Source organism: Chlorocebus sabaeus, chromosome 20 (assembly GCF_047675955.1).
Source record: "Chlorocebus sabaeus isolate Y175 chromosome 20, mChlSab1.0.hap1, whole genome shotgun sequence".
In the NCBI taxonomy this organism is placed as follows: domain Eukaryota; kingdom Metazoa; phylum Chordata; class Mammalia; order Primates; family Cercopithecidae; genus Chlorocebus; species Chlorocebus sabaeus.
Window position 1 is genome coordinate 51,025,352 of NC_132923.1, and position 22,865 is coordinate 51,048,216.

Below are 22,865 nucleotides of genomic sequence, written 5' to 3' on the forward strand. Positions count from 1 at the left end.
ATACAAAGAACTCCTACAACTCAAGAATAAAAAAAAAAAAACCTGATAGAAAAATGAGCAAAGGACTTGAACAGGCATTTCTCCAAAGAAGGTATACAGATGGCCAGTAAGCACATGAAAAGATGCTCAACATCACTCGTCATTAGGGAAATGAAAATCAAACCACCATGGGATACTATTTCACAAACATTATAATGCTGTTATTAAAAAAAAAAAAAGAAAATATGTGTGGCCAAGGATGTGGAGGAATTGGAACCCTTGTTCATTACTGGTACAAATATAAAATAGGGGGACTGCTGTGGAAAACAGTTTGGTGGTTTGTCAAGAAGTTAAACAGAGAATTACCATATGATCTATCAGTTCCACTTCTAGGTAGATACCCAAATAATTGAAAAAAGGGACTCATACAGATACTCGTATACCCATATTCATAGCCACATTATTCACAATAGCCAAAAGTTGAAAGTAATCCATGTTCTTTGATAGACTAATAGATAAACAAAATGTGGGATATGCATACAGTGGACCCAACCTTAAAAAGCAGAACGTTTTCACGCATGCTACAACAGGGATGAATCTTGAAGACATTATGCTAGGTAAAATAAGCCAGTCACAGAAAGGCAGATATTGTATGATCTCACTGATATGAGGTACTTAGGGTATTCGAATTCATAGAGACAGAAAATAGAATGGTGGTTGCCAGGGAATAGAAAAAAGGGGTGATGGGGAGTTAGTATTTAATGGGTACAGAGTTTCAGTTTGGGAAGATGAAAAAGTTCTGGTGATGGTTACACAACAATGTGAATGTACTTAATGCCACGTAACTACATTTAAAAATGGTTAAAATAGTAAATTTACCACAAAAGCAAAAAAAAAAAAAAAAAAATAGAAGTAGACAGAAAAGTTGGGTGGAAGGATCTATAGGAAAGCTAAGGTAAGGAAACTGTGTAAAACATCTTCACACAACACTTTTCCTACAAGTATTGCCTTTATTTGTCCAGGGTTTACAGGGATTTCCTGGAAGCACAGGTGACAGAGGACTTCCAGGAGAGCCAGTAAGTTTATACTTTTCTAATTGTGTTTTTCTCATAATGTACATTTACATTTCTATTATTGCTCTGCTGTGCTGTGACTGGTATGTTTTAGAAAGCAGCATTTATCATAGACACCACAGACAAATCACATAGAATAAAAAGTAATAGTTTGCAGTGCCTTTCTGGTTTCATATAGTCAAATATGGTGCTGTTTTTCTGGAGCTGTTAAATCTGAGCATATTTCTGTTTTCAACAAAGAAAACTCTGTTTTATTGAATCTCAGAAATTCTCTTTCTGAATGGCTTGCTGTTCTTATAATATTACATTGCCACACACGCACAATCACACTTATGAGGCAATTTCTATAATTAGAAGACCATATAGAGAGAAGCCAAACATTTTGATGGGGCAAAATGTGCAAACATGACAGAAATGCAGTTACCTCAACAGTACAAAAACTTGCATCAATACAAAAACTTACAAAATCGTTATGAAACAGTTTCAGAGTTTCCATGGAAGGTAAGTTGTGAAAAGGAAAGACCTGTCACACCTACTTTCTTACAATTTATTCTTTTTTGCCAATGAAGTCATTCTTCTGGTTAATGGTGTCAGATGTAATGTGCTATAATGTGCTTCTAAGATGTACAATACAATGTAGTCTTTCAAACAACTGCATTGATTTTATCATCAGTTGACACAAAGATTTACAAGTGGCTTTTGTATAATTCATTTAGTTAGTGGCAAATGGAAAATTCTAACAAAGAGCTATTCTTACCATAACCTTTTCCTCATTTATATATTTAACCTATGATATAAGCTCTCAAAACAATAAGTAAAGATTTGACAGTATATATAGTTCTTTCCAAATAAAGAATTTTAGATATGTTGTTGATTTTTTAAGCTAAATCCTTCTTGGTTTTCTCCCTATTATGTATATCTTAACATGTCATTTCAATTCTGATATTTATCTGACCTAAAATAATGCAACTCTCTTTAACATTATTTACTTAAGTGTATCCCCTAAAAAGTCTGTAACCTGCTTGAAATCAGAGACCATTTATTTTATCTTTGTAATCCCCTTTCCTGGTATAATGTCTGGTATATATACGTAAGTGCCAGATGGGGTTAGAAAGGAGGCAGGTGGCAAAACACACACAGCTTTATGAGGGCTAGTGCCAACATTTTTAATTTTTATCCTTAGAACAAAGGTATTATTAAAGGTCTGGGACTAGCTTTATTATCAGATTATTTAGTTTATTATCTGATATCTATTTTGTAAATATCAGTCAAATCACAAAATGGAAGGAACCAAGAATGGCTGGCTGTTGCAATAATACAGATAAAAATCGGCAGCACCTTTTTTATGAACAGAGAAATGAAGTGGACAGAATGATTCAAAAGGGGATAAAATCAATAGGTAATAAAGACTCCGTATGTGAAGTATAATTCTTAAATTTCTGGCTTATTGTATTAAAGAGTTGGTGATAATATTCACTGAAACAGAAAAAAAAACACAGAAAAGTAGGTTTGAGAATGGAAGATTATAAATTCAGTTTAACTGTTGAATTTGAGGTGTCTTTGAGAAACATGAAGTTGGCAGTTGGATTCAGAATAGAGGAATGCACTGAAGTTAAAAAATATTGGATTCATTGCCTATAGAAAGAGTATAGAGGTGAGAAAAGAAAAAGATCTAAGGCTGAGGCTTAAAGAGCTACAACATTTACAAAACGCTGGCAGAAAAGGTTGAAACTGCACAAGAAACTGAGAGAGTAAGAGGAAAATCAGATATGTAAGTTAGGAGTTTCAGCTATAACCATAACCCATCTTAAAATCTTCATGATAATATTAGATTCCCTTAGAAGTATGTGGGCATAAAGTAGGATAGGTAAACCACAGTCCTCAGTCCAGTTAGTTTTCTGTAAATCAAATTTTACTGAAACACAGCCACAACGATTCCCTTATGTATGTATGGCTGCTTTCATACTATGACAGCAAAATTTAAAAGTTTTGACAGAGAGACCACATGACCCACAAGCCTAAAATACTTACTGTCTTGCCCTTGAAAAAAAAGAAATTTGCTGACCCCTGATGTACATTTTAATCACATATGTACAGAAAGAAAATGTCTAATCAACTCAAACCTTGTAACAAATAATGTCCCTTGGTTTATGTAGTGTACAACCTGCACAATCGCCCTCAATAAGAGGAGAATGGTGACATTTGTTCATTCTCTCTTTTATCATTTTGTTCATTTATTCTTCCGTTTCAGAAGACAAGTTGAAAAAAAAATCTCCTGACCTAAATAAATATAGTTAATATCTATTAATTATTGAAAACTGCCTTTAAAGAGGGAACAAGGGGAATGCTATACTCTAAAATTTAAACTCTTCATAAGCTTCCTTTATAATATCCCCTGTAAATTTTAAAATATTATTTTCTAGCTACTTTTTCTTAGATACCAGAAGTCATTTCCACTTACCTCAAAAAATAGTTAATAGGATTCTCAAGTTAACTAAAAGTGTATAATAAAACTTCACTCAGTTCCTCATTAGAGTGGCAACAGTCTTGGAAACAAAAGATAAGAGTACCCTCTATCAGCATCTCAGTCAGACAAAGAGAGCAGCCAAAATAAAGCGGCAGATAAATTTCACTTACAAATATAATTGTAAAAATCTGAACAAAAAATTAAGTAAAATTTAACCATGTATATAAAGAATTATTCACCTCAGTGAAGTAAAAAGAAGAATTACAATCAAGGAAAAGTTAGTTGTTATTAACAAATCTATTAATATATCACAGATATAACGAAAAATACAAAAACAAGTAATCTAAAATTTAGCAACTTTTTATTTTTATTTTTATTTTTTTTCTTTTTAGATGGAGTCTCGCTCTGTCACCCAGGCTAGAGTGCAGTGGCGCAATCTTGGCTCACTGCAACCTCTGCCTCCCAGGTTCCATCGATTCTCTTGCCTCAGCCTCCTGAGTAGCTGGGACTACAGGTGCATGCCACCACGCCCCACTAATTTTTTGTATTTTTAGTAGAGATGGGGTTTCACCGTGTTAGCCAGGATAGTCTTGATCTCCTGACCTTGTAATCCGCCCACCTCTGCCTCCCAAAGTGCTGGCATTACAGGTGTGAGCCACTGCATCCAGCCAGCCATTTTTGATTCTTTAAAAATCATTGCATGGGGGCCAAGCACAGTGGCTCATGCCTGTAATCCCAGCACTTTGGGAGGTCGAAGTGGATGGATTACTTGAGGTCAGGAGTTCAAGACCAGCCTGGCCAATATAGTGAAACCCCACCTCTACTAAAAATACAAAAGATTAGCCAGACATGGTGGTACACACCTGTAGTCCCAGCTACTTGAGAGGCTGAGGCAGAATTGCTTTAACCCAGGAGGCAAAGGCTGCAATGAGCCAAGATCACACCACTGCACTCCAACCTGGGTGACAGAGTGCGACTGTATCTCAAAAAAAAAAAAAAAAAAAAAAAAAATTGTGTGTGGAGCACAATTTGGCTTCTAGCTGAATCTCCCAGTCTCCCCCCAAAAAAAGATTTAAAAATCATAGTGTGAAAGTTGTCAGAATCAAAATGGAGTCACTGATGTTAAGAAAATAAAAGAAAAATCTGACAAATAGAGGTGAAGGCCATAAAGACAGAGTTCTCATTCTTAGATGCCTGATAACACAAACGATCACAAAAAATTGCAAAAATCACAACCTTGCCCAAAGAACATTTGCATCCATATACAAAAAATATTTCTGAAAAGACATCTGCCCAGCAACGGCCTGTCCAGCCTTGGACTGGTATCACCATTGTTGTTGATATTTATAGCCAAGGATAATCATTTCAAAACAATTATATAGTCCTCATTTTTCCTTTACAAACTATTCCCTTTCTTTATCTCCCTGAATATGTGCATAGCTTACTACAGCATGCATATTCCCATTACAATGCTCTATTCCAAAATAAATACCTTATTTCTTTTAGAGAGCCTCTTTCTCTTTGTTATTTAGGTTGACAATAGTAAAGTGTTTTCTGGGTTGGGCACAGACCTGTAAACCCACCACTTTGGGAGGCCAAAGCAAGTGGATCACTTGAGGTCAGGAGTTTGAGACCAGCCTGGCCAACATGGTAAAACCCCGTTTCTACCAAAAAGAAAAAAAATATTCAGCCAGGCATGGTGGTGGGTGCCAGTAATCCTAGCTACTCAGGAAGCTGAGGTAGGAGAATTACTTGAACCTGGGAGGGGGAGGGTGCAGTGAGCCTAGATCGTGCCACTGCACTCCAGCCTGGGTGACAGAACAAGACTCTGCCTCTAAATTAATTAAGTAATTAATTAATGGGTTTTCTGGTCTGAAATGTAAGGAACTTGGAAGTCATCACTCCCATCCTCAAAACAAGAAAAAAGATGGACACACTGAAAGTCAACAACTCTTCTTAGCTCTGTCAGAGAATTAAGGTCACAAGAAAAAGTACTGCCCCCAAAATGGAGAGACAGACAGGCAAATACATAGCCCACAGCTGGACAGTAGGGACACTTTAAACTATAATTGGCAAATTACTGGGGACTCAGTGTAGACCAGCTTGAGTGTTAAAAAAACTCAGAGAGGGCCTAGTCTTTGGGAGGCCCCTACGTGTTCCTGAGTTTTACGTCCTTCCGGAGCCCTAACAGGTTCTCACTTTCAAACAGAGAAGAATTCCCTCCTGCTTCCAGCAGAGGGAGAGGGATAGTAACCATTTTGAAACACGCCTAGCTACAACCAGTAAAAACAGCCTAACCCACAGCCAGATAATATAAAATATCACATTAAAGGCCTATTCACCTTGGTTTCATTTACATTTATATCATATCTGGCTTTCAAAAAAAATTATAAGGCAAGATAAAAGGCAGAAACAGTCTACAGAGACAAGCAGAAACAGACTCAGGGATAGCAGACATTTTGGAATTATGAAGCTGGGAATTTCAAAGTAAAAGAGAAATAAAGTCTTTCTCAAACAAAAATTTAAGGAATTTGTCACTAGTAGACCAGCAAGTAATGTTAAAAGAAGTTCTTCAGAGAGAAGAAAAGTGACGTAGGTAAGAAACTCATCTAGGTAAGAAGAGTGTTAGAGAAGGTATAAATGAAAGTAAAATAAAATATTTTTATAATTCTTAATTGATCTAACAGACAATTTGTACAAAATAATAATAGCAACAGTATTTGGTATTATATCTCATGGATAAGTCAAATGTTATAAGGAAGAAGAGGGAGGAATATGTTATACAGTACTGGCACTACTCATGAAGTGGTATAGTGTTATATGAAAATGGACTAGATCAATGGCCATAGCACCCTGAATGTTCTTAATCTCATCTGATCTTGGATGCTAAATGGGGTCAGGACTGGTTAGTACTGGGATTGGAGATGGCCTAGGAATACCAGGTGCTGTAGGGTCTTTTTAAAAAGAAAGAAAATGGACTTAGGTTAATTGCAAATATGTATTGCAAACTCTAGAGTGTCCACTTTAAAAAGTTTTAAAAGTAGTATAATTTGTATACTAACCCAGGAAAGAAAATGAAATCATATAAAATGCTTAATTAAAATGAGAAGCCAGAGTGGGCACTGTGGCTCATGCCTTTAATCCTAGCACTTTAGGATGCCAAGGCAGGTAGATTGCTTGTGGTCAGGAGTTTGAGACAAACCTGGACAACATGGTAAAACCCCGTCTCTACCAAAACAATGCAAAAATTAGCTGGACATGGTGGGACGCGCCTGTAGTCCCAGCTACTCAAGAGGCTGAAGTGGGAGAATCACTTGAATCCGGGAGGCAGAGTTTGCAGTGTGCCAAGATCATGCCACTACACTCCAGCCTGGGTGACAGAGTGAGACTCCATCTCAAAAATGAAATAAACATAAAAATAAAAAATAAAATGAGAAGCCAAAAAAATAAAAAAGAAGAAGAAGACCAAAGAAGAAGCAGCAATAAAGTACAAAGACAACAAATGAAAACTAACAACTATGGTATATACTAGCTCGATGATATCATAGTCACTTAAATGTCAATGGTCTAAGTATACCACTTAAGAGATTGCCAAAGTGAATATGAAAGCAAGACCCAATTGTATGTTGTCTTCAGGAAATCCATTTGAAATATGAAGGAAGGTATATCATGCTAACATTCATCAAAGGAAAGCTGGAAATGTTTATATGTCAGAGAAAGCAGTCTTCAGAACAAGACAAATTATCAGGGTAAAGAGAGACATGGCACAATGATAGCAGGGTCATTTCTCCAAGATGGCATAACAATACTTAATTCACCTGACAATGAAGCATCAAAATACGTGAAGCAAATGCTGAGATGATTTTCAAGGAAAAATAGATGACTCTATTATTATAGTTGGAGACAATAACACCCCTCTATCAGTAATTGAGAGACCCAGCAGGCAGAAAATTAGTCAACAGAGAGTACCGTAAGTCAACTAGGTTTAATTTACATTTATAAAATATGTTATCCAACAACAGTAGAATACACACTCCTCACAAACTGACATGGAACATTCACCAAGAGAGACCAAATTCTGGGCCATAAAACACCTTAACAAATTTAAAAGACTGGACATCATACAACGTTTGCTCTCAAACTATGGTAACAGAAAATGACTGGAGATTTCCAAAATATTTGGAGATTAAATAATACACTTTTAATAACTTATTGGTCAAAAAAGGAGTTTCAGGAATAATTTAAAAATATTTTGAACTAAATGAAAATATAGTTTGTGAAAATGCTTGAGATGCAGTGCCTAGAGGGAAATTTATACCACTGAATCAAAATATGAGGAAAGAAGAAATACTTATGATTAGTAATCTAAACTTCCATCCTAGGAAACTATAAAAGAAAAGCAAATTAAATACAAAGTAAGCAGAAGAAAATAAGTAATGAAAATCAGCAGAAATCAGTGAAATTGAAAACAGGAAAACAATAGAGAACATCAGTGCGACCAAAATTAATCAACCTCAGGCCAGGCTAACCAAGGGGAAAAAAAGAGAAAATACAAATTACTAATATCAGAATATCAATATCACTACTGATATCATTAGCATTAAAGTGATAATAAATGGATATTATGAGCAATTCTATTTTCACAGTTTTTTTTTCTTTTTTGAGACGGAGTCTCGCTCTGTCACCCAGGCTACCGGTGTGATCTCAGCTCACTGCAACCTCCGCCTCCCGGGTTCAAGCGATTCTCCTGCCTCAGCCTCCTGAGTAGCTGGGATTACAGGTGCTTGCCACCATGCCTGGCTAACTTATTTTATATTTTTAGTAGAAATGGGGTTTCACCAGGTTGGTCAGGCTGATCTCAAACTTCTGACCTTGTGATTGGCCAGCCTCAGCCTCCCAATATTTCCACAAATTTGATAACTTAAACGAAATAGACCAATTCCTTAAAAGACATATTTTACCAAAACTCACATAAACAGAAAAGGATAACCTGAATAGGTTTGATTTGACTTGATTTGATTTGATTTGATTTCCATCAATATCTTCATCAACGTATATTGATGAAGAAACAGAATCAATCACTAATAACCCTCTGAAACAGAAAGCACTGGTCTCAGGTTATCTCATTGGTGAATTCAACTGAACATTTAAAGAACAAATGATACCAGTTATGTACAAGCTGTTCCAGAAAATAGAAACAACAGAATATTTCCTAATTATGTGAGGCCACATACGTGAGACCATTACATGAGCATTACACTAATAAAAAAAACAGACAAACATATCACAAGAAAAGAAAACTATAGATCAATATCATTCATGAACATAGATGTAAAATCCTCAACAAAATATTAGCAAATTGAATCAAACAATGTATAAACAGAATTATGCATCATAAACAAGTGTAATTTTTTCCAGGTTTACAAGACTGGTTTAACAGTAGAATGTCAGTTAATGTAATCCACCACCTCAACAGGCTAAATAAGAAAATATGATATGAAAAGATGCAGGAAAATCGTTTGACAAAATCTAACAACCATTCATAATAAAAAAAACACTCTCAAACTTGAAATAAAGGGGCACTTCCTCAGCTTTTTGAAAAACATATTTTTAAAACAATCTTATAGCCAACATTATACTTACTGGTGAGAAAACTAGATACTTTTAAGAGCAAGGGAATAAGGAAAACATGTTCCTCCTTTGTTAAATTTTAACTCCTATTCAGCATTGTCCTGGAAGTCCTAGCTAGTGCAATAAGAAAAGAAAATAAAAAGTATACAAATTGAGAAAGAAGAAATAAAACTGTCTTCCTTTGTAGATGGCATGGCTGTCTGTGTGAAAAATCTTCAAGAACTTATTTTTTAAATTCCCTAAACTAATAAGCAGTTATAATGAGATTGTAGCATAACAGAGTATAAGTTAATATACAAAAATCAATTGCTTTTCTATATTACCAGCAATGAGTAATTGGAATTTAAAATGAAAAACACGATATCATTTACATTAGCACCAAAAAAGAGAGAAAGAAATAGGTATAAATCTAACAAAATATATGTAAGATCTGTATGAGGAAAACTTTCATCAAAGAAATTAAATGGAAGGATATTTCATGGTCATAGGTAGAAGGACTCAATATTGTTAAGATATTAGTTCTTCACAAATTGATCTATCAATTCAATGCAGTTCTAATCAAAATCCAAGCAAGTTACATTGTATATATTAACAGATTCTAAAGTTTCTATGGAAAGGCAAAAGACCCAGAATAGCCAATACAATATTGAAAAACAAAGTTGGAGAACTGACACTGACTTCAAGATTTACTGTAAAACTACAGTAATCAAGACAGTGTAATATTGGCAAAAGAATAGACAAGTACAATTGACCCTTGAACAACATGGGTTGGAACTGCAAAGGTTCTCTTATTTGTGGATTTTCTTCCACTTCTGCTACCCCTGAGACAGCAAGAACAACCCCTCCTCTTCTTCCACCTCCTCAGCCTACTCAGCATGGAGACAATGAGGATGAAGATCTTGATGATGCTCTACTTCCACTTAAGAATACAGTATTCTTTATTCTAGCTTACTTTAAAACTACAGTATATAATATACATATAAAATATGTGTATATGTATAATACACATATAAAATATCTGTTAAACACCTGCTTATGTTATTAGCATGGCATCCAGTCAATAGTAGGCTATAAACGGTTACATTTTTGGGGAGTTGAAAGTTGTACTCAGATTTTTAACTGTGCAGGAGGTTGGCACTGTAACCCTTATGTTGGTTTAAATTTCAACTGTAGTTCATTGGAACAGAATGGTGAACCCAGAAATAGAACACAGATACACTCTTTGTTCTACACAATATACACAGTATATAGTCACAAATAAAGTCAAGTGATCTGTGACAAAGGAGCGAAGACAATACAATGGATAGTCTTTTCAACAAATTATGTTGGAACAAATAGATACCCACATGCAAAACATGAATCTAGATGCAGATCTTATACCTCATACACACACACACACACACACACACACACACACACACCCTCAAAATGAATCATAGACTTACATGTAAAAAACAAAACCATAAAACTCCTAAAATATAAACATAGAAGAAAATCGATGTGACCTGAGGTTTGTTGGTGAGTTTTTATCTACATCCCCAAAAGCGCAACCCATGAAAGAAAAAATTGATAAGTTGGACTTCATTAACATCTTTTTAAATCTGCCTTAAAAAAACACTGTTAAGAGAATGAAGAGACAGTCCACAGACTGGGAGAAAACATTTTCAAAACATATATCTGATAAAAGACTTGTATCTAAAATACAGAAAAAACATTTAAAAGTCAACAATTTTCTTTAAAAACCAGTTAAAATGTTGGCAAAAGATCTGAACAGACACCACACCAAAGAAGATATAGAAATAGTATAGAAGCATGTAAAAATATGCTCAACATCATATGTCATTAGAGAATTACAAATTAAAACAATAATGATATACCTCTATACACCTGTTAGAATGACTAAAATCTAAAACTTTGATGATGCCAAAGGTTGGCAAGGATGTGGAACAACAGGAGCTCTCATTCATTGCTAGTGGGAATGCAAAATGGTCCAGCCACTTTGGAAGACAGTTTTTATACAAAGGTAGGCATACTCTTACCATATGATCCGGTGATCACGCTCCTTAGTGTTCACCCAAATGAATTGAAAACTTATGTCCACACAAAAACCTGTACAAGAATGTTTATAGCAGCTTTATTTATAGGTGCAAAAAATTTGAAGCAACCAGTATGAATCAATATGTCTGCTATAATTGGACCATGTTTCCCCAAAAATTCGTTTGTTGAAATGCCAGTCCCCAAGGTAATGGTATTATAGGGCAGGATCTTTGGGGTGCTGTGCCCTCATTATTGGGATTAGTGCCTTTATAAAAGAGGCATGCAAGAGCTAGCTTGCCCCTTCTAACATGTGAGGACACAACTAGAAGGCACCATCTATGAAGCAGAAAGTGGGCCTTTACCAGACACTGAATCTGCCAGCACCTTTATCTTGGACTTTCCAGCCTCCAGAACTGTGGGAAATAAATTTCTGTGGTTTATAAGCTATTAATGTATACTATTTTGTTATAGATTCCTCAGTTAACTAAAACAATGTCCAATGAATAAATGGATAAACAAACTGTGGTATACCCATACAATGGAATATTATTCAGCATTAAAAATAAATGAGCTATCAAGCCACAAAAATTTACAAAGGAAACTTAAATGCATACTACTAAGTTGAAGTCAGTATGAAAAGGTTACATGCTGTATGATTCCAACTGTATGACTTTCTTGAGGGGTAAAACTACACAATCAGTAAAAAAAAAGATCATATATTTACATCTTTAAGATGCAAATTTCTTTGTCACATATTTGCTAGGAATTTTAAGTAGATGAATGACTATCACATACATTAAATAAGATACCTTGTCAAAGTGCTTAGCACAATATATGATACTTATGAGGTGCTTAATATTGAATGAATGAGTGAATTAGAGAATAAAAGAATGAATGCCACTCTTTTCTTTGTAATACAAGCATAGCTTAGTAAATTTATTTTAAAAACACACGTGAGGCTGGGCGCAGTGGCTCACGCCTGTAATCCCAGCACTTTGGGAGGCTGAGGCAGGTGGATCACCTGAGGTCAGGAGTTCGTGACTAGCCTGGCCAACATAGTGAAACCCCATCTCTACTACAAATATGAAAATTAGCCGAGCGTGGTGGCAGTTGCCTGTAATCCCAGCTACTTGAGAGGCTGAAGCAGGAGAATTGCTTGACCCTGGGAGGCGGAGGTTGCAGTGAGTGGAGACTGCGCCACTGCGCTCCAGCTGGGCAACAAGAGTGAAATTCAGTCTCAAAAAAAAAAGAAACAAAAACACGCGCGCGCGCGCACACACACACACACGAATCAACTAAAGATATAATTTTGTCTATACAAAGTAATATGTTGATAAATGTATTATGTATTTATACAATTATGTATTATGTATTTATATAATTATGTATTATGTAAATATGTATTCTATTATAAAACCCATGTCCAGATGCCTACATTTACTGACCCAGAGTAAACTTTTATTCTCATATCTTACATTTTATTTTAATATAGGGCCTGCGAGGACTGCAAGGTGATGTTGGACCTCCTGGAGAAATGGGCATTGAGGTAAATTTTTTGTGGCTCGTTCTTGTTCATAAATATTCTACTTTTGTAAGACTCTAAGGTAAAATTAATAATTAGATATATATTATGAGGAATACTTCCATAGTATTGTTTCATATTCAGAAAAAAGCCTAAAATTCCATTAAAAGCAGAGATGATTATTATGTCTAATTTTATACATATGAAGTTCTCCTCTAATAATTACCTCATTGAGATGACAGAACAAAAAGTAGATAGAGCTTTCCCTTCACTGATTTAAAGTTGACTTGAAAACCTTTCATTCTAAGATATTATATGCCCTGTATAGGAGAATACTGAGACATTACCCAATTTAGGATATATTTTGGAATTATAAGCCAAATTTGTTATAAATATCCAATTCTTTTATTTCCATTGTTTGTAACTTTAGTACTAAATAAATCAAACATTTTATTTGATGTTTGATTTATTTAGCTGTTGTGAAACTGCTCCCTTGGCTGCTGTGAAACTGCTCTGTCTTGATTTGCCACTTCACCTTCTCATTAGCCTTTCTGAGTCTTGACATGAAGTTGCCCTTTTACTTCCTTGGCTTAGTGATCATATTATTACAGTGACTTTAATTACCAATTTTACTCTGATAGATCTCAACTTGGTAGCTGTATTTTATACCTCCTTCCTCAGATTGAATTATTGATTTCCTGTTACCTTTTTAAACATCGCCTAGATATCCCACAGACATCTACAATTCAAAATATCTAAACCAAATCCATTACTTTCCCACTGTTCTTCCTCTGTTTAATTCCCATCTCAATGAAAGATATCCCTTATACCCAATAACCCAAAACAGAGAGTCATCCTAGACTCCTTCTTCTACCTAATCCTCTCTAATCAGTGACCATTTCCTTTTGAATAGGCCTCCTCCTGCCCATTCTTCTTAAATCTACCCTTTCCTCTTTATCCCTATTGCCAGTGCACTATCCCCTACACTCTCATGCCATGTCTCCTCCAACTCCTATAATTCCATCATCTACTTGTTGCCAGTTTATCTTTCTTATATCATTCATTTCTTTTAAATGTTTCAAGAGTTCTCATGGCCTTTAGGATAAAATACCAATTTCTTAACATGGTAAGTAGTGGTTTACATGACTTAATTTCTGTAGACCTGTTCACCTGTGTCCCCAATAAAACTCTTCTCCTCCCTAAAGGGAAGGGAGGGGCACACATAGCATGCTCACAAATAAGGTAAATGTCTCTTGGAGACAAAAATAGTTGTAACATCAGCAATAGTAGGAACTTTAGGCCTGGAAATAGCCAGAGGTTGCAAGAACTTGTATGTTCTCAAAGTAAAGAAAACTGAAAGCTTCCCAACAAAAATGGACCCACCATGAAAGAAGGCTGGAAATTGTGTGTGTGTGTCTGTCTGTCTATCTGTGTCTTCTATAATGTGAATAAATTTGTCTCTTATTTGCATGATATTTTTATGAAACCAACAAAGAAAAATGAATTTTTTAAGTAAGTAGATTCCTGAAGGCACTACAGAAAGGGAAAGGAAGAACAAACCCCTTTGGATGAAGTTTAAAGGATGACAGAGAGGATTAGAAGAAATGGATCTTGAAAGTCCTAATTTTAGATGAAGTTGTCTTTACATTTGAACTATTAAATGGTGTCAGAAAGTATCTGTACTTATGCTATGAAGTTGATAAAGGGACAGCAATTATGCCCTTTTGGACACAGGTATCTCACCCTTGAGTTCAGTATTACCACCATCTTCTCATGAGATTGCTGTTGCCTTTGTAATGTGTCAAATTATTCTCTTGTAGGGACCTCCAGGCATTGAGGGAGAGTCTGGTCTGCAAGGTGAACCAGGTGCAAAGGTAACCTTCTAAAAAATAATGGAGTCTCTAAACTTTCATCATTGAATCCCCTACACTTGCTACCATTGAATCTCCTACATTTGCCAACTTGAAAGAAGGTGGAAGCCCCCAGAGAAAAATTTGGAACTCCTATTCCTTATGACAGCAGTCCCCAACCTATTTGTCTGGCACCAGGGACCAGTTTCATGGAACAGTTTTTCCACAGATGGAAGCGGAGCAGGGGATGGTTTCAGGATGCAACTGTCCCACCTTAGATCATCAGGCATTAGATTCTCATAAAGATTGTGCAACCCAGATCCCTCAAATGCACAGTTCACAATAGAGTTCATGCTTCTGTGAGAATCTAATGCTGCCACTGATCTGTCAGGAGGTGGAGCTCAGACAGTAATGCTGTGTCACCAGCTGTTCACCTCCTGTTGTGCGGCACAGTTCCTAACAGGCCTTGGACAGGTGCCCTCTACGGCCCAGACGTTGGGGAACCGTGCCTTATGACATGCCCTCCATAATTAGCCATGCAGTCTTAGTAGAAAAGAGTTTAATCTTTCCCTTTGTTTCCTCAGGGAGATGTTGGACCTGCAGGAAGTGTTGGAGAAACTGGGGAACCAGGTTTGCGGGTGAGTGCCCACTGGAAACTTTTAATACACTAACCCACTTCTTTCAGAGACTCAAAACTTATTAGTCTAAACACTCAAAAAATAGGATAATAAACCTTTCTGATACATTATAGAAAACGTTTGGTTTTATTTCATAATTTCAAAAGCTGCACGTCAAATCTTGTCCCTGTTCTAATTTAGTAGTATTTAGAGTCTTAACCTCGTATGTCCTTTTCTCAAAATCAGGTATACTTTGTAGAACCCTTACCAAAAACGTGGAGTCACTGTGATTGTCACTAGTGTCAGCATTAAGAAGAAATTCACAAGTACCAGTGATCAACTCTCAGAATAGTTCGTAACCTAACAAGACAGAAATCTAATTTATAGATTTAATTTGCTCTAAAAAAAACCAAACCTATGATCATGCAGGGTTAACAAGATGCAAGGCCATAATTGCAAATTGTTGCAGTTAGATAGCTTTGAGAAGTTATCCTAATATAGATAGCCTTTATTCTGAGCTGTGGTAAGGAGTTGTTTCCTAAGATAATAGTGCCCAAGATAATTTTAAGAGACATTTGTTCACTAAAAGGCAAAGTAGGGAGAGATATTTTGTATCTGGCTTCTTTCTTTTTACATTCCCTTTTTTGTGTGGAGTGGGGTGAATGGGAAGTGAGGATAATAGAAATGTCAGTGATAGAAAAGATGGAGCAACGATAAAGATGCACTAATTAATTTACTTTTAAATAATTTCAGTATCAAGAAAGCCAGTCCTACTTTAATAGCTTTGTAAAGTATGGCTCTACATTTCTGCAAGTTCCATATCTAAAAGGCAACTAATTAATGTACCAGAGCCTTAATCTTTCCCTCTCTGTTGAAAGGGAGAAAATGTGGAAACTCTAAAAATCTGGTAGAGTGGTCATAACTGAATCAAGTTATATTAGCCCATGTAAATTCAATATAGCAAAGCACTATAATTTTATGAGATGCAGTATTTACATTTCTTGAACTCAAAAACACAAGTCTAGCTGTATAAAATTCTAGAGCTACCAAATGGATGTATATTACTTTAATTATCTAAAATTTACTAATATTCTGGGATCATCTTATATTTGAATTTATGACACTCTGAATCATGAAAGCATCTTCAGAGCTATTCAAGGCAAATTAAATCATGCTCATTATACTGTCAAATCCTCTTTAGAGATAAAGTAATAGAAATAAGTGAACACAAATTTGTTATTTTCCATATATGCTGTGGGCTAAAAATAAAATAAGATAAATGATATAGCAAAAAAAATTCAGTCGTACTGTTTCTGCTACAAAATAGGGTGAACCAGGAGCTCCTGGAGAAGAAGGTCTCCAAGGAAAAGATGGGTTAAAGGTAAATTATACTTTTAACATTATATATAAAATAGATGCTTTGTAAAATCTTTAAAATATTAGACATCATTATTTTTGTGTGGCAAACAAAAATCTGCTTTTTGTTGGCATAATTATTTCACTGTATTCTTTTATAAAAAAGTTTTTTATTGCATTACAGGGAGTTTCAGGAGGAAGGGGACTTCCTGGAGAGGATGGAGAAAAAGGAGACATGGGCTTACCAGGAATTATAGGACCCTTGGGTAGATCAGGCCAAATGGGCCTTCCGGTAAGTACTGCTGGGTTCACTTTCAAATACTAAGTGAATTCACTGCCTGTATGTGTACACATGCACACACGTATACACGCTCTGACCTCCTTATATATCCATTGGGTAATTGTATATGTGGAACTGTGGCTTGAGAAAAGGACAAGTCAAGAACTGATTATCAGCCCTCCTAAGATCCAAAGAAGAAAGATGCTTTGCCCATAAGCCATGTAACTTCTGTCATAAGGCATTTATAAAGGAATGTTTTATGTTGTCTTGAACTTAGTTTGATTAAATATTTTGGATCTATATTCCTATAACGGACATTATTGTTGTAGAGTAATATCACAGCTCCAGGATGAAACAAGAAATTCTTTGCAAGCATTTGTTATTACTTATTTGTTATAATAAATTTTGTTATTACTTCAAGGGAAGTTCTAAACATCATATTGAACAAATTATCTCACCTCAAGACAAATGGAAGATGTGAACAAATAATAAGAATAATGGTCAGTCCCGTAATCCCAGCACTGTGGGAAGGCAAAGTGGGTGGATCACCTGAGGTTAGGAGTTATAGACCAGCCTGGCCAACATGGTGAAACCCCTTCTCCACTAAAAATACAAAAATTAGATGGGCGCCACGGTGTATGCTTGTAATTCCAGCTGCTTGGGAGGCTGAGGCAGGAGAATCGCTTGAACCCGGGAGGCGGAGGTTACAATGAGCCAAGATCATGTCACTGCACTCCAACCTGGGAGACAGAGGGAGACTCCATCTAAAAAAAGAGAGAGAGAGAGCGCGCAAATAGCATCCTTTTTGCTTAAATGCTTAATTTATATTTATTATAGTCTTCCATATTATAGCCTATCTGGTCATTCTATTGTTTCATTTTACTATTCCCTTTTTCTTGTCTCATATCTTTAAACATGGGTTCTCCTCAGAGTTATTGTCTTTACTTCTCTAAATATTCTTGCCTTCGGAGGTATTCTCCTATCTTGGGAGTCATCCCTTTTGACCCTACCAGAAAATGGTTTCTCTTTCTTCTGTACTCTGGCAGTTTTATTCTGCCTTTTAAAGATTGCAACATTTAAGCATGTGGGTCTCTTCCCCAAGAGAAAGCATAGCTCTTCAAAACCAGATGCTCTGTCTTTACTCCTTCCCATAAACCACAGTGCTTCTGTGCTCCAGTATTTCCACATGGGAGCTCAGTAAAGACTGAATAACTAATTATGAGTAAACTGATCATGCAGGCAGACTGGAAGACAAAGTAATGGTTTACAGAGTTTATAATTTTCAACTTTTTTTCTGTCCTTCTCTTTTCCTCTGGTTTCTAACCTGCAGATCATTGAATGGGCCCTGCCCCAATCAGTTCAGTTAGGTTTGTAGGACTAAGAGGAAAGCTCTATCTGGAAGAAAACAACAAATATCATAAATGAAACACAAGCTAGCTGTCTCACCGTTCATTTTTATCAATGACTATAATTCCTTTAGCAGCAATTAAAATAATAATATAATACATCTACCCCCAAATAATAGCGTATTTCAAAATAACATTTGAAGAATGAAGATAAACCAGAAGTATCAGATATTTTTGAGCACTGGCAAATGGCAACTTTTTCTCTTCAGTTTTACAATAGTAATAAAGTGCCCATTTCTTCTGTGTCCTGCTCTCAGTCCTGAAGAACTGTGATGGGTGTTCCACCACAGCAAATACAAAGTACTTAGGAATCCCAAAAATTATTTATTTATTTATTTATGAGATGGAGTCTCACTCTGTCACCCAGGCTGGAGTTCAATGGCACAATCTAGGCTCACTGCAACCTCTGCCTCCCGGGTTCAAGAGATTCTCTTACCTCTGCCTCCAGATTAGCTGAGACTACAGGCATGCACCACCATGACGGGCTAATTTTTGTATTTTTAGTAGAGACGGGGTTTTACCATGTGGGTCAGGCTGGTCTTAAACTCCTGACCTCAACTGATCCACCAGCCTTGGCCTCCCAAAGTGCTGGGAATACAAGTGTGAGCCACCACACCCAGCCCCCAAAATTATCTTAGACATCATTAGTCCGAACATTAAACAATATAATTTCACTTATATATTGTCATAGAATCCTCCCAATAACCTATAGATGTTATTATTCCCTATTTTACAACTGGGAAAAAAACTTAGAAAAAGCTAAGAGATTTGTACAAGGTAATATAGCAGATGGCACTGCTTTATTTATTTACTAAAGAATAAAGAAATCACTAAAGAAATTATTAATAAAGAATCTTTTCCTTTAGACAGAGTCTCACTCTGTCACCCAGAAGTTCAGTGGCACGATTTTGGCTCACTACAACCTCTCCCTCCCAGGTTCAAGCGATTCACCTGCCTCAATCTCCCGAGTAGCTGGGAGTACAAGCACCCACCACCATGCCCACCTAATTTTTGTATTTTTATAAGAAATGGAGTTTCACCATGTTGGCCAGGCTGGTCTCAAACTCCTGAACTCAAGTGATCCTCCCACTTTGGCCTCCCAAAGTGCTAGAATTACAGGCATGAGCCACTACACCCAGCCATTAAAGAACTTTCTTTATTTTCTGGATTTGTGTCTCTAAGCCTTGCTTACCCATAGGTTAACCAGCTTTGGCCCCATATTTTTCCCCTCTAGAGTTCTTAATAATTTTCATATTTGTTAAAGGACTCATCCCTCTTCCATTAGCATCACGCCTGTACCCACAGAGAAGCCAAGTAACAAATGCCAAGAAAGTGTGATTATCTTCCTGATAATTCTTGTCAAATTTGTTTTTAGGTTGGAAAAGCCATCAACAGTTATTCATATTTTAGCATGTATTTTTAAAAACTCAACTAGCATAGTTCTCTAGTAGAATCCTAGGTGTTTGTAGGGAGGGGAAAAACAGAATTAAGAAAAGGGAAGGTCTAAACATATACCATAGAATAACACAGCAAGGAATCCCAAAGAGGAATGATACGGTATGACAGTTAGTGACGAGTAGAGCAGAGATGGAAAAGGTACTCAAAACAAGTCATGGAAAAATGATAAACACAGATTTCATCTGCTTCATAATTTTTCCCAGGAAAAATCATGCCTAGTACACATCTTTGGTGCCTTTTTTAGTAACACCACATGTGTGTTTTTTTATTCTTTTTGTTGTTCTCCTTGGAATTTTAAATGGCTTTCAGCTTATAAACTCAATAAAAATACCATGGCATATTTTTTCAAAAGAATTTTGCAATCCAGGGAACTATTGCTTAATCAGACAGCCTAATGCCGGATTTATTTTTGCACTTTAAAAATTCTTCCTTAGGCAGTGTCACAAAGATGCTACCGTGGATTCTTACAAAATAAATAAGAAAGAGAGTAAGAGAAAGAAATAAAACTTTTTTTTTTTCAAGAAAAGAAAAGATCTCCTTACTTCCTAGAAGATTGAAGAATGAGATCTGGATTGAAAAAATAGAGCAAGAGAAGCATCAGTAACGAATTCCAAATCCAGGAGTTAGATTTCTTTAAACAGAAAAATAAAATTGTATATTTTATGCTTGGATCTTGTGCTAAAATGTTCAGTTGCCTAAATGCATAACTCTGCATGAGAAAAGAATTGGGAAGCATCTGAAAAGAAGCATCTGAAAAGAAACATCTGCCAGACTTATGGTCTGTTATCTATGCTAAAAAATCTACCACTGTGTTATCTAATATCTGAGCAGACATGCAACTATCAACTCCAAAGTTGGATGTATTACAATGAAATTGTCCTGTTTCATATGTTTAGGAGAAAATTTGGTTGGATTTATTGAAATGTGGTTTTTACTACCTGTTTAAGGTGGTATGATAATAGGTAGAGGTGAATATCTTAAGGGAAGATAAAATAAAATAAAGTGACCTTCTCAAATAAGTTTTTTAAATAAGATCTTAAAAGTGAAGTCATAAAGATGAGAAGAATATCAATAGTTAGAAAAGGACGATAAGATATACATGTTTCTTGTTTCTAACAGTTTCCTTGGAAACAATCAGTTGGGAATTTAGGGTCAATGGCAGTAAGTGGCATTATGGAGTAAATGATTATCTAAATCTTTATCTTCGGAATAGTTTCTGTGACTCTGGTGTTAGGCTTGTTTATTCTGAACAGTTTCATCATAAAGCAACACAAACAGCAAGCCCTGCACTGACCACTGTGTCCCTGATCTCCCACTAAAGAGCTGTACATTGTTGAGTGAGTCATTCTTTAATTTATATGTTCACACATGACACAAAATAAGGGGTTGGAGCTATGCAGAACTTCCCAAGATGGTTGTGTCAGGAGGGATACTAAGTTAGTAGGGCCCCATTTTTTTCTATTCCTGTATCTATCAGGAAAGATCCTTGTATGTTTTTTTAACATAGATTTTTAACATAGATTTTCTAGGAAGTAAAGGTTCTAAGGCTTTAAAAAATGCATGGTCTTAGATTTTCTAAACTTTTATTCAGCCTTACAGACTGATTCTATAAAATATTTTTGTTCATTTGTGAATTCAGTGAGGTTTTTGAGTACCTTCTGTAAGCCAAGAACTCTACTAAACATTAGGGATACAGTGGGGAACAAGACTACCAAGTTTCCTGATCCTCATATGTTATAATCTAATGAAGAAGACTGACAGATTAAAAGATCACTGCAGACTGTGATAATGCCATAATGGAAATAAACATAGTAATGAAAGAGAATAACTGATGATGGGTAGAAAAGTCAACTAGTTAAAGATAGAGAACATATTTCAGCTAGGGTAGTGAGAGAAGGCTTCTCTGAATAGGGGACAGTTATATTGAGACATGAAGAATAAAAAGGAACCCATCATGCAAAGAACTGTGGGAAGATCCTTCAAGACAGATGAAGCAGCAAGGGCTGAGATATAGAGGTGAGAATGAGCTAAGTATTTTTAGGAAACTGAAAGGAAGCTATTACAGCTGCAGCATAATAAATAGTGAAAAGTTGTTTGAGATGAGCTTGAAGAAATAGGTAGGAAGTAGATCATGAAGGACTTTTTAAGCTATGATAAGAAATTTGGGTTGTATTCAAAGTGTGGTTAGTGTTATTGGCTATCTCAAGAAATGAAACAAATTACAGGAAAAGAACAAAATAAATTTCATTTAGAAAAGCACATCATACACCAAGACAATTCAATGAAAGAAAGAATGGTCTTTTCACCAAATAGTGCTGGAACAACTGGATAACCACATGCAAAAGAATAAAGTTGAACCCTTCCTTATGCTACAAAAAAAATGAACTCAAAATGAGTCACAGACCTAAATGTAAGAGCTAAAACTGTAAAAGTCTTAGAAGAAAACATAGGAGTATGTCTTCATGATAAATTGGACTTCATTAAAATTAAAAGCTTTTTGGTTCATAGGACACAATCAGGAAAGTAAAATGTCAACCCACATAATGGGAGAAAATATTCGAAAATCATATATGATAAGGGACTCATATTCAGAATATATTAACAATATGATAATAAGATAATTAACATAAATGAAAAATGGACAGACTTAAATATCTCCAAAGAAGATATACAAATGGCTAATAAGTACATGAAAAGATGCTCAATATCATTACAAATATCAGGAAAATGCAAATAGAAACCACAGTGAGATACCACTTCATACCTACTAGGATGGTTAGTGTTAATGAGGATATGGAGAAATTGGAACCGTTATACATTGCTGATGAAATATAAAATCTGCAGTTTCTTTGTAAACCACTTTGTCAGTTCTGCAAAATGTTAAACGTGAACTTAACATATGACCCAGCAATTCCACTTCTAGGTATATATGTCCACGAGAATTGCGTTTAAACAAAAACTTGTACATGAATTTTCACAGCACATGATTCACAAGAGCCAAAAAGTAGAAACAACCCAAATGGGCATCACCTGATGAATTAATAAATAACATGTGAAATATTGTTTGACAATAAAAAGAAATGGTGTACTAGTACATGGTACATAGATGAACCTTGAAAACATTATGCTAAATGAAAGAAACAATTCACTAGAAACCACATATTGTACTTTTTTTTTTTTGAGACGGAG

The 22,865-nt window shown here is 35.7% G+C and overlaps 1 protein-coding gene across 1 annotated transcript in view; it reads left to right on the forward strand.

The window, feature by feature from the left end:
- Positions 1 to 22,865, forward strand: part of COL24A1 (collagen type XXIV alpha 1 chain) — a 390,023-nt gene that overhangs the window by 251,553 nt on the left and 115,605 nt on the right. Inside the window, exons 32-37 of the mRNA XM_007978084.3 lie at positions 1,002 to 1,055; positions 12,680 to 12,733; positions 14,530 to 14,583; positions 15,144 to 15,197; positions 16,504 to 16,557; positions 16,717 to 16,824. Coding sequence (XP_007976275.3) covers positions 1,002 to 1,055; positions 12,680 to 12,733; positions 14,530 to 14,583; positions 15,144 to 15,197; positions 16,504 to 16,557; positions 16,717 to 16,824 — 378 coding nt within the window. The remainder of the gene's footprint in view (positions 1 to 1,001; positions 1,056 to 12,679; positions 12,734 to 14,529; positions 14,584 to 15,143; positions 15,198 to 16,503; positions 16,558 to 16,716; positions 16,825 to 22,865) is intronic.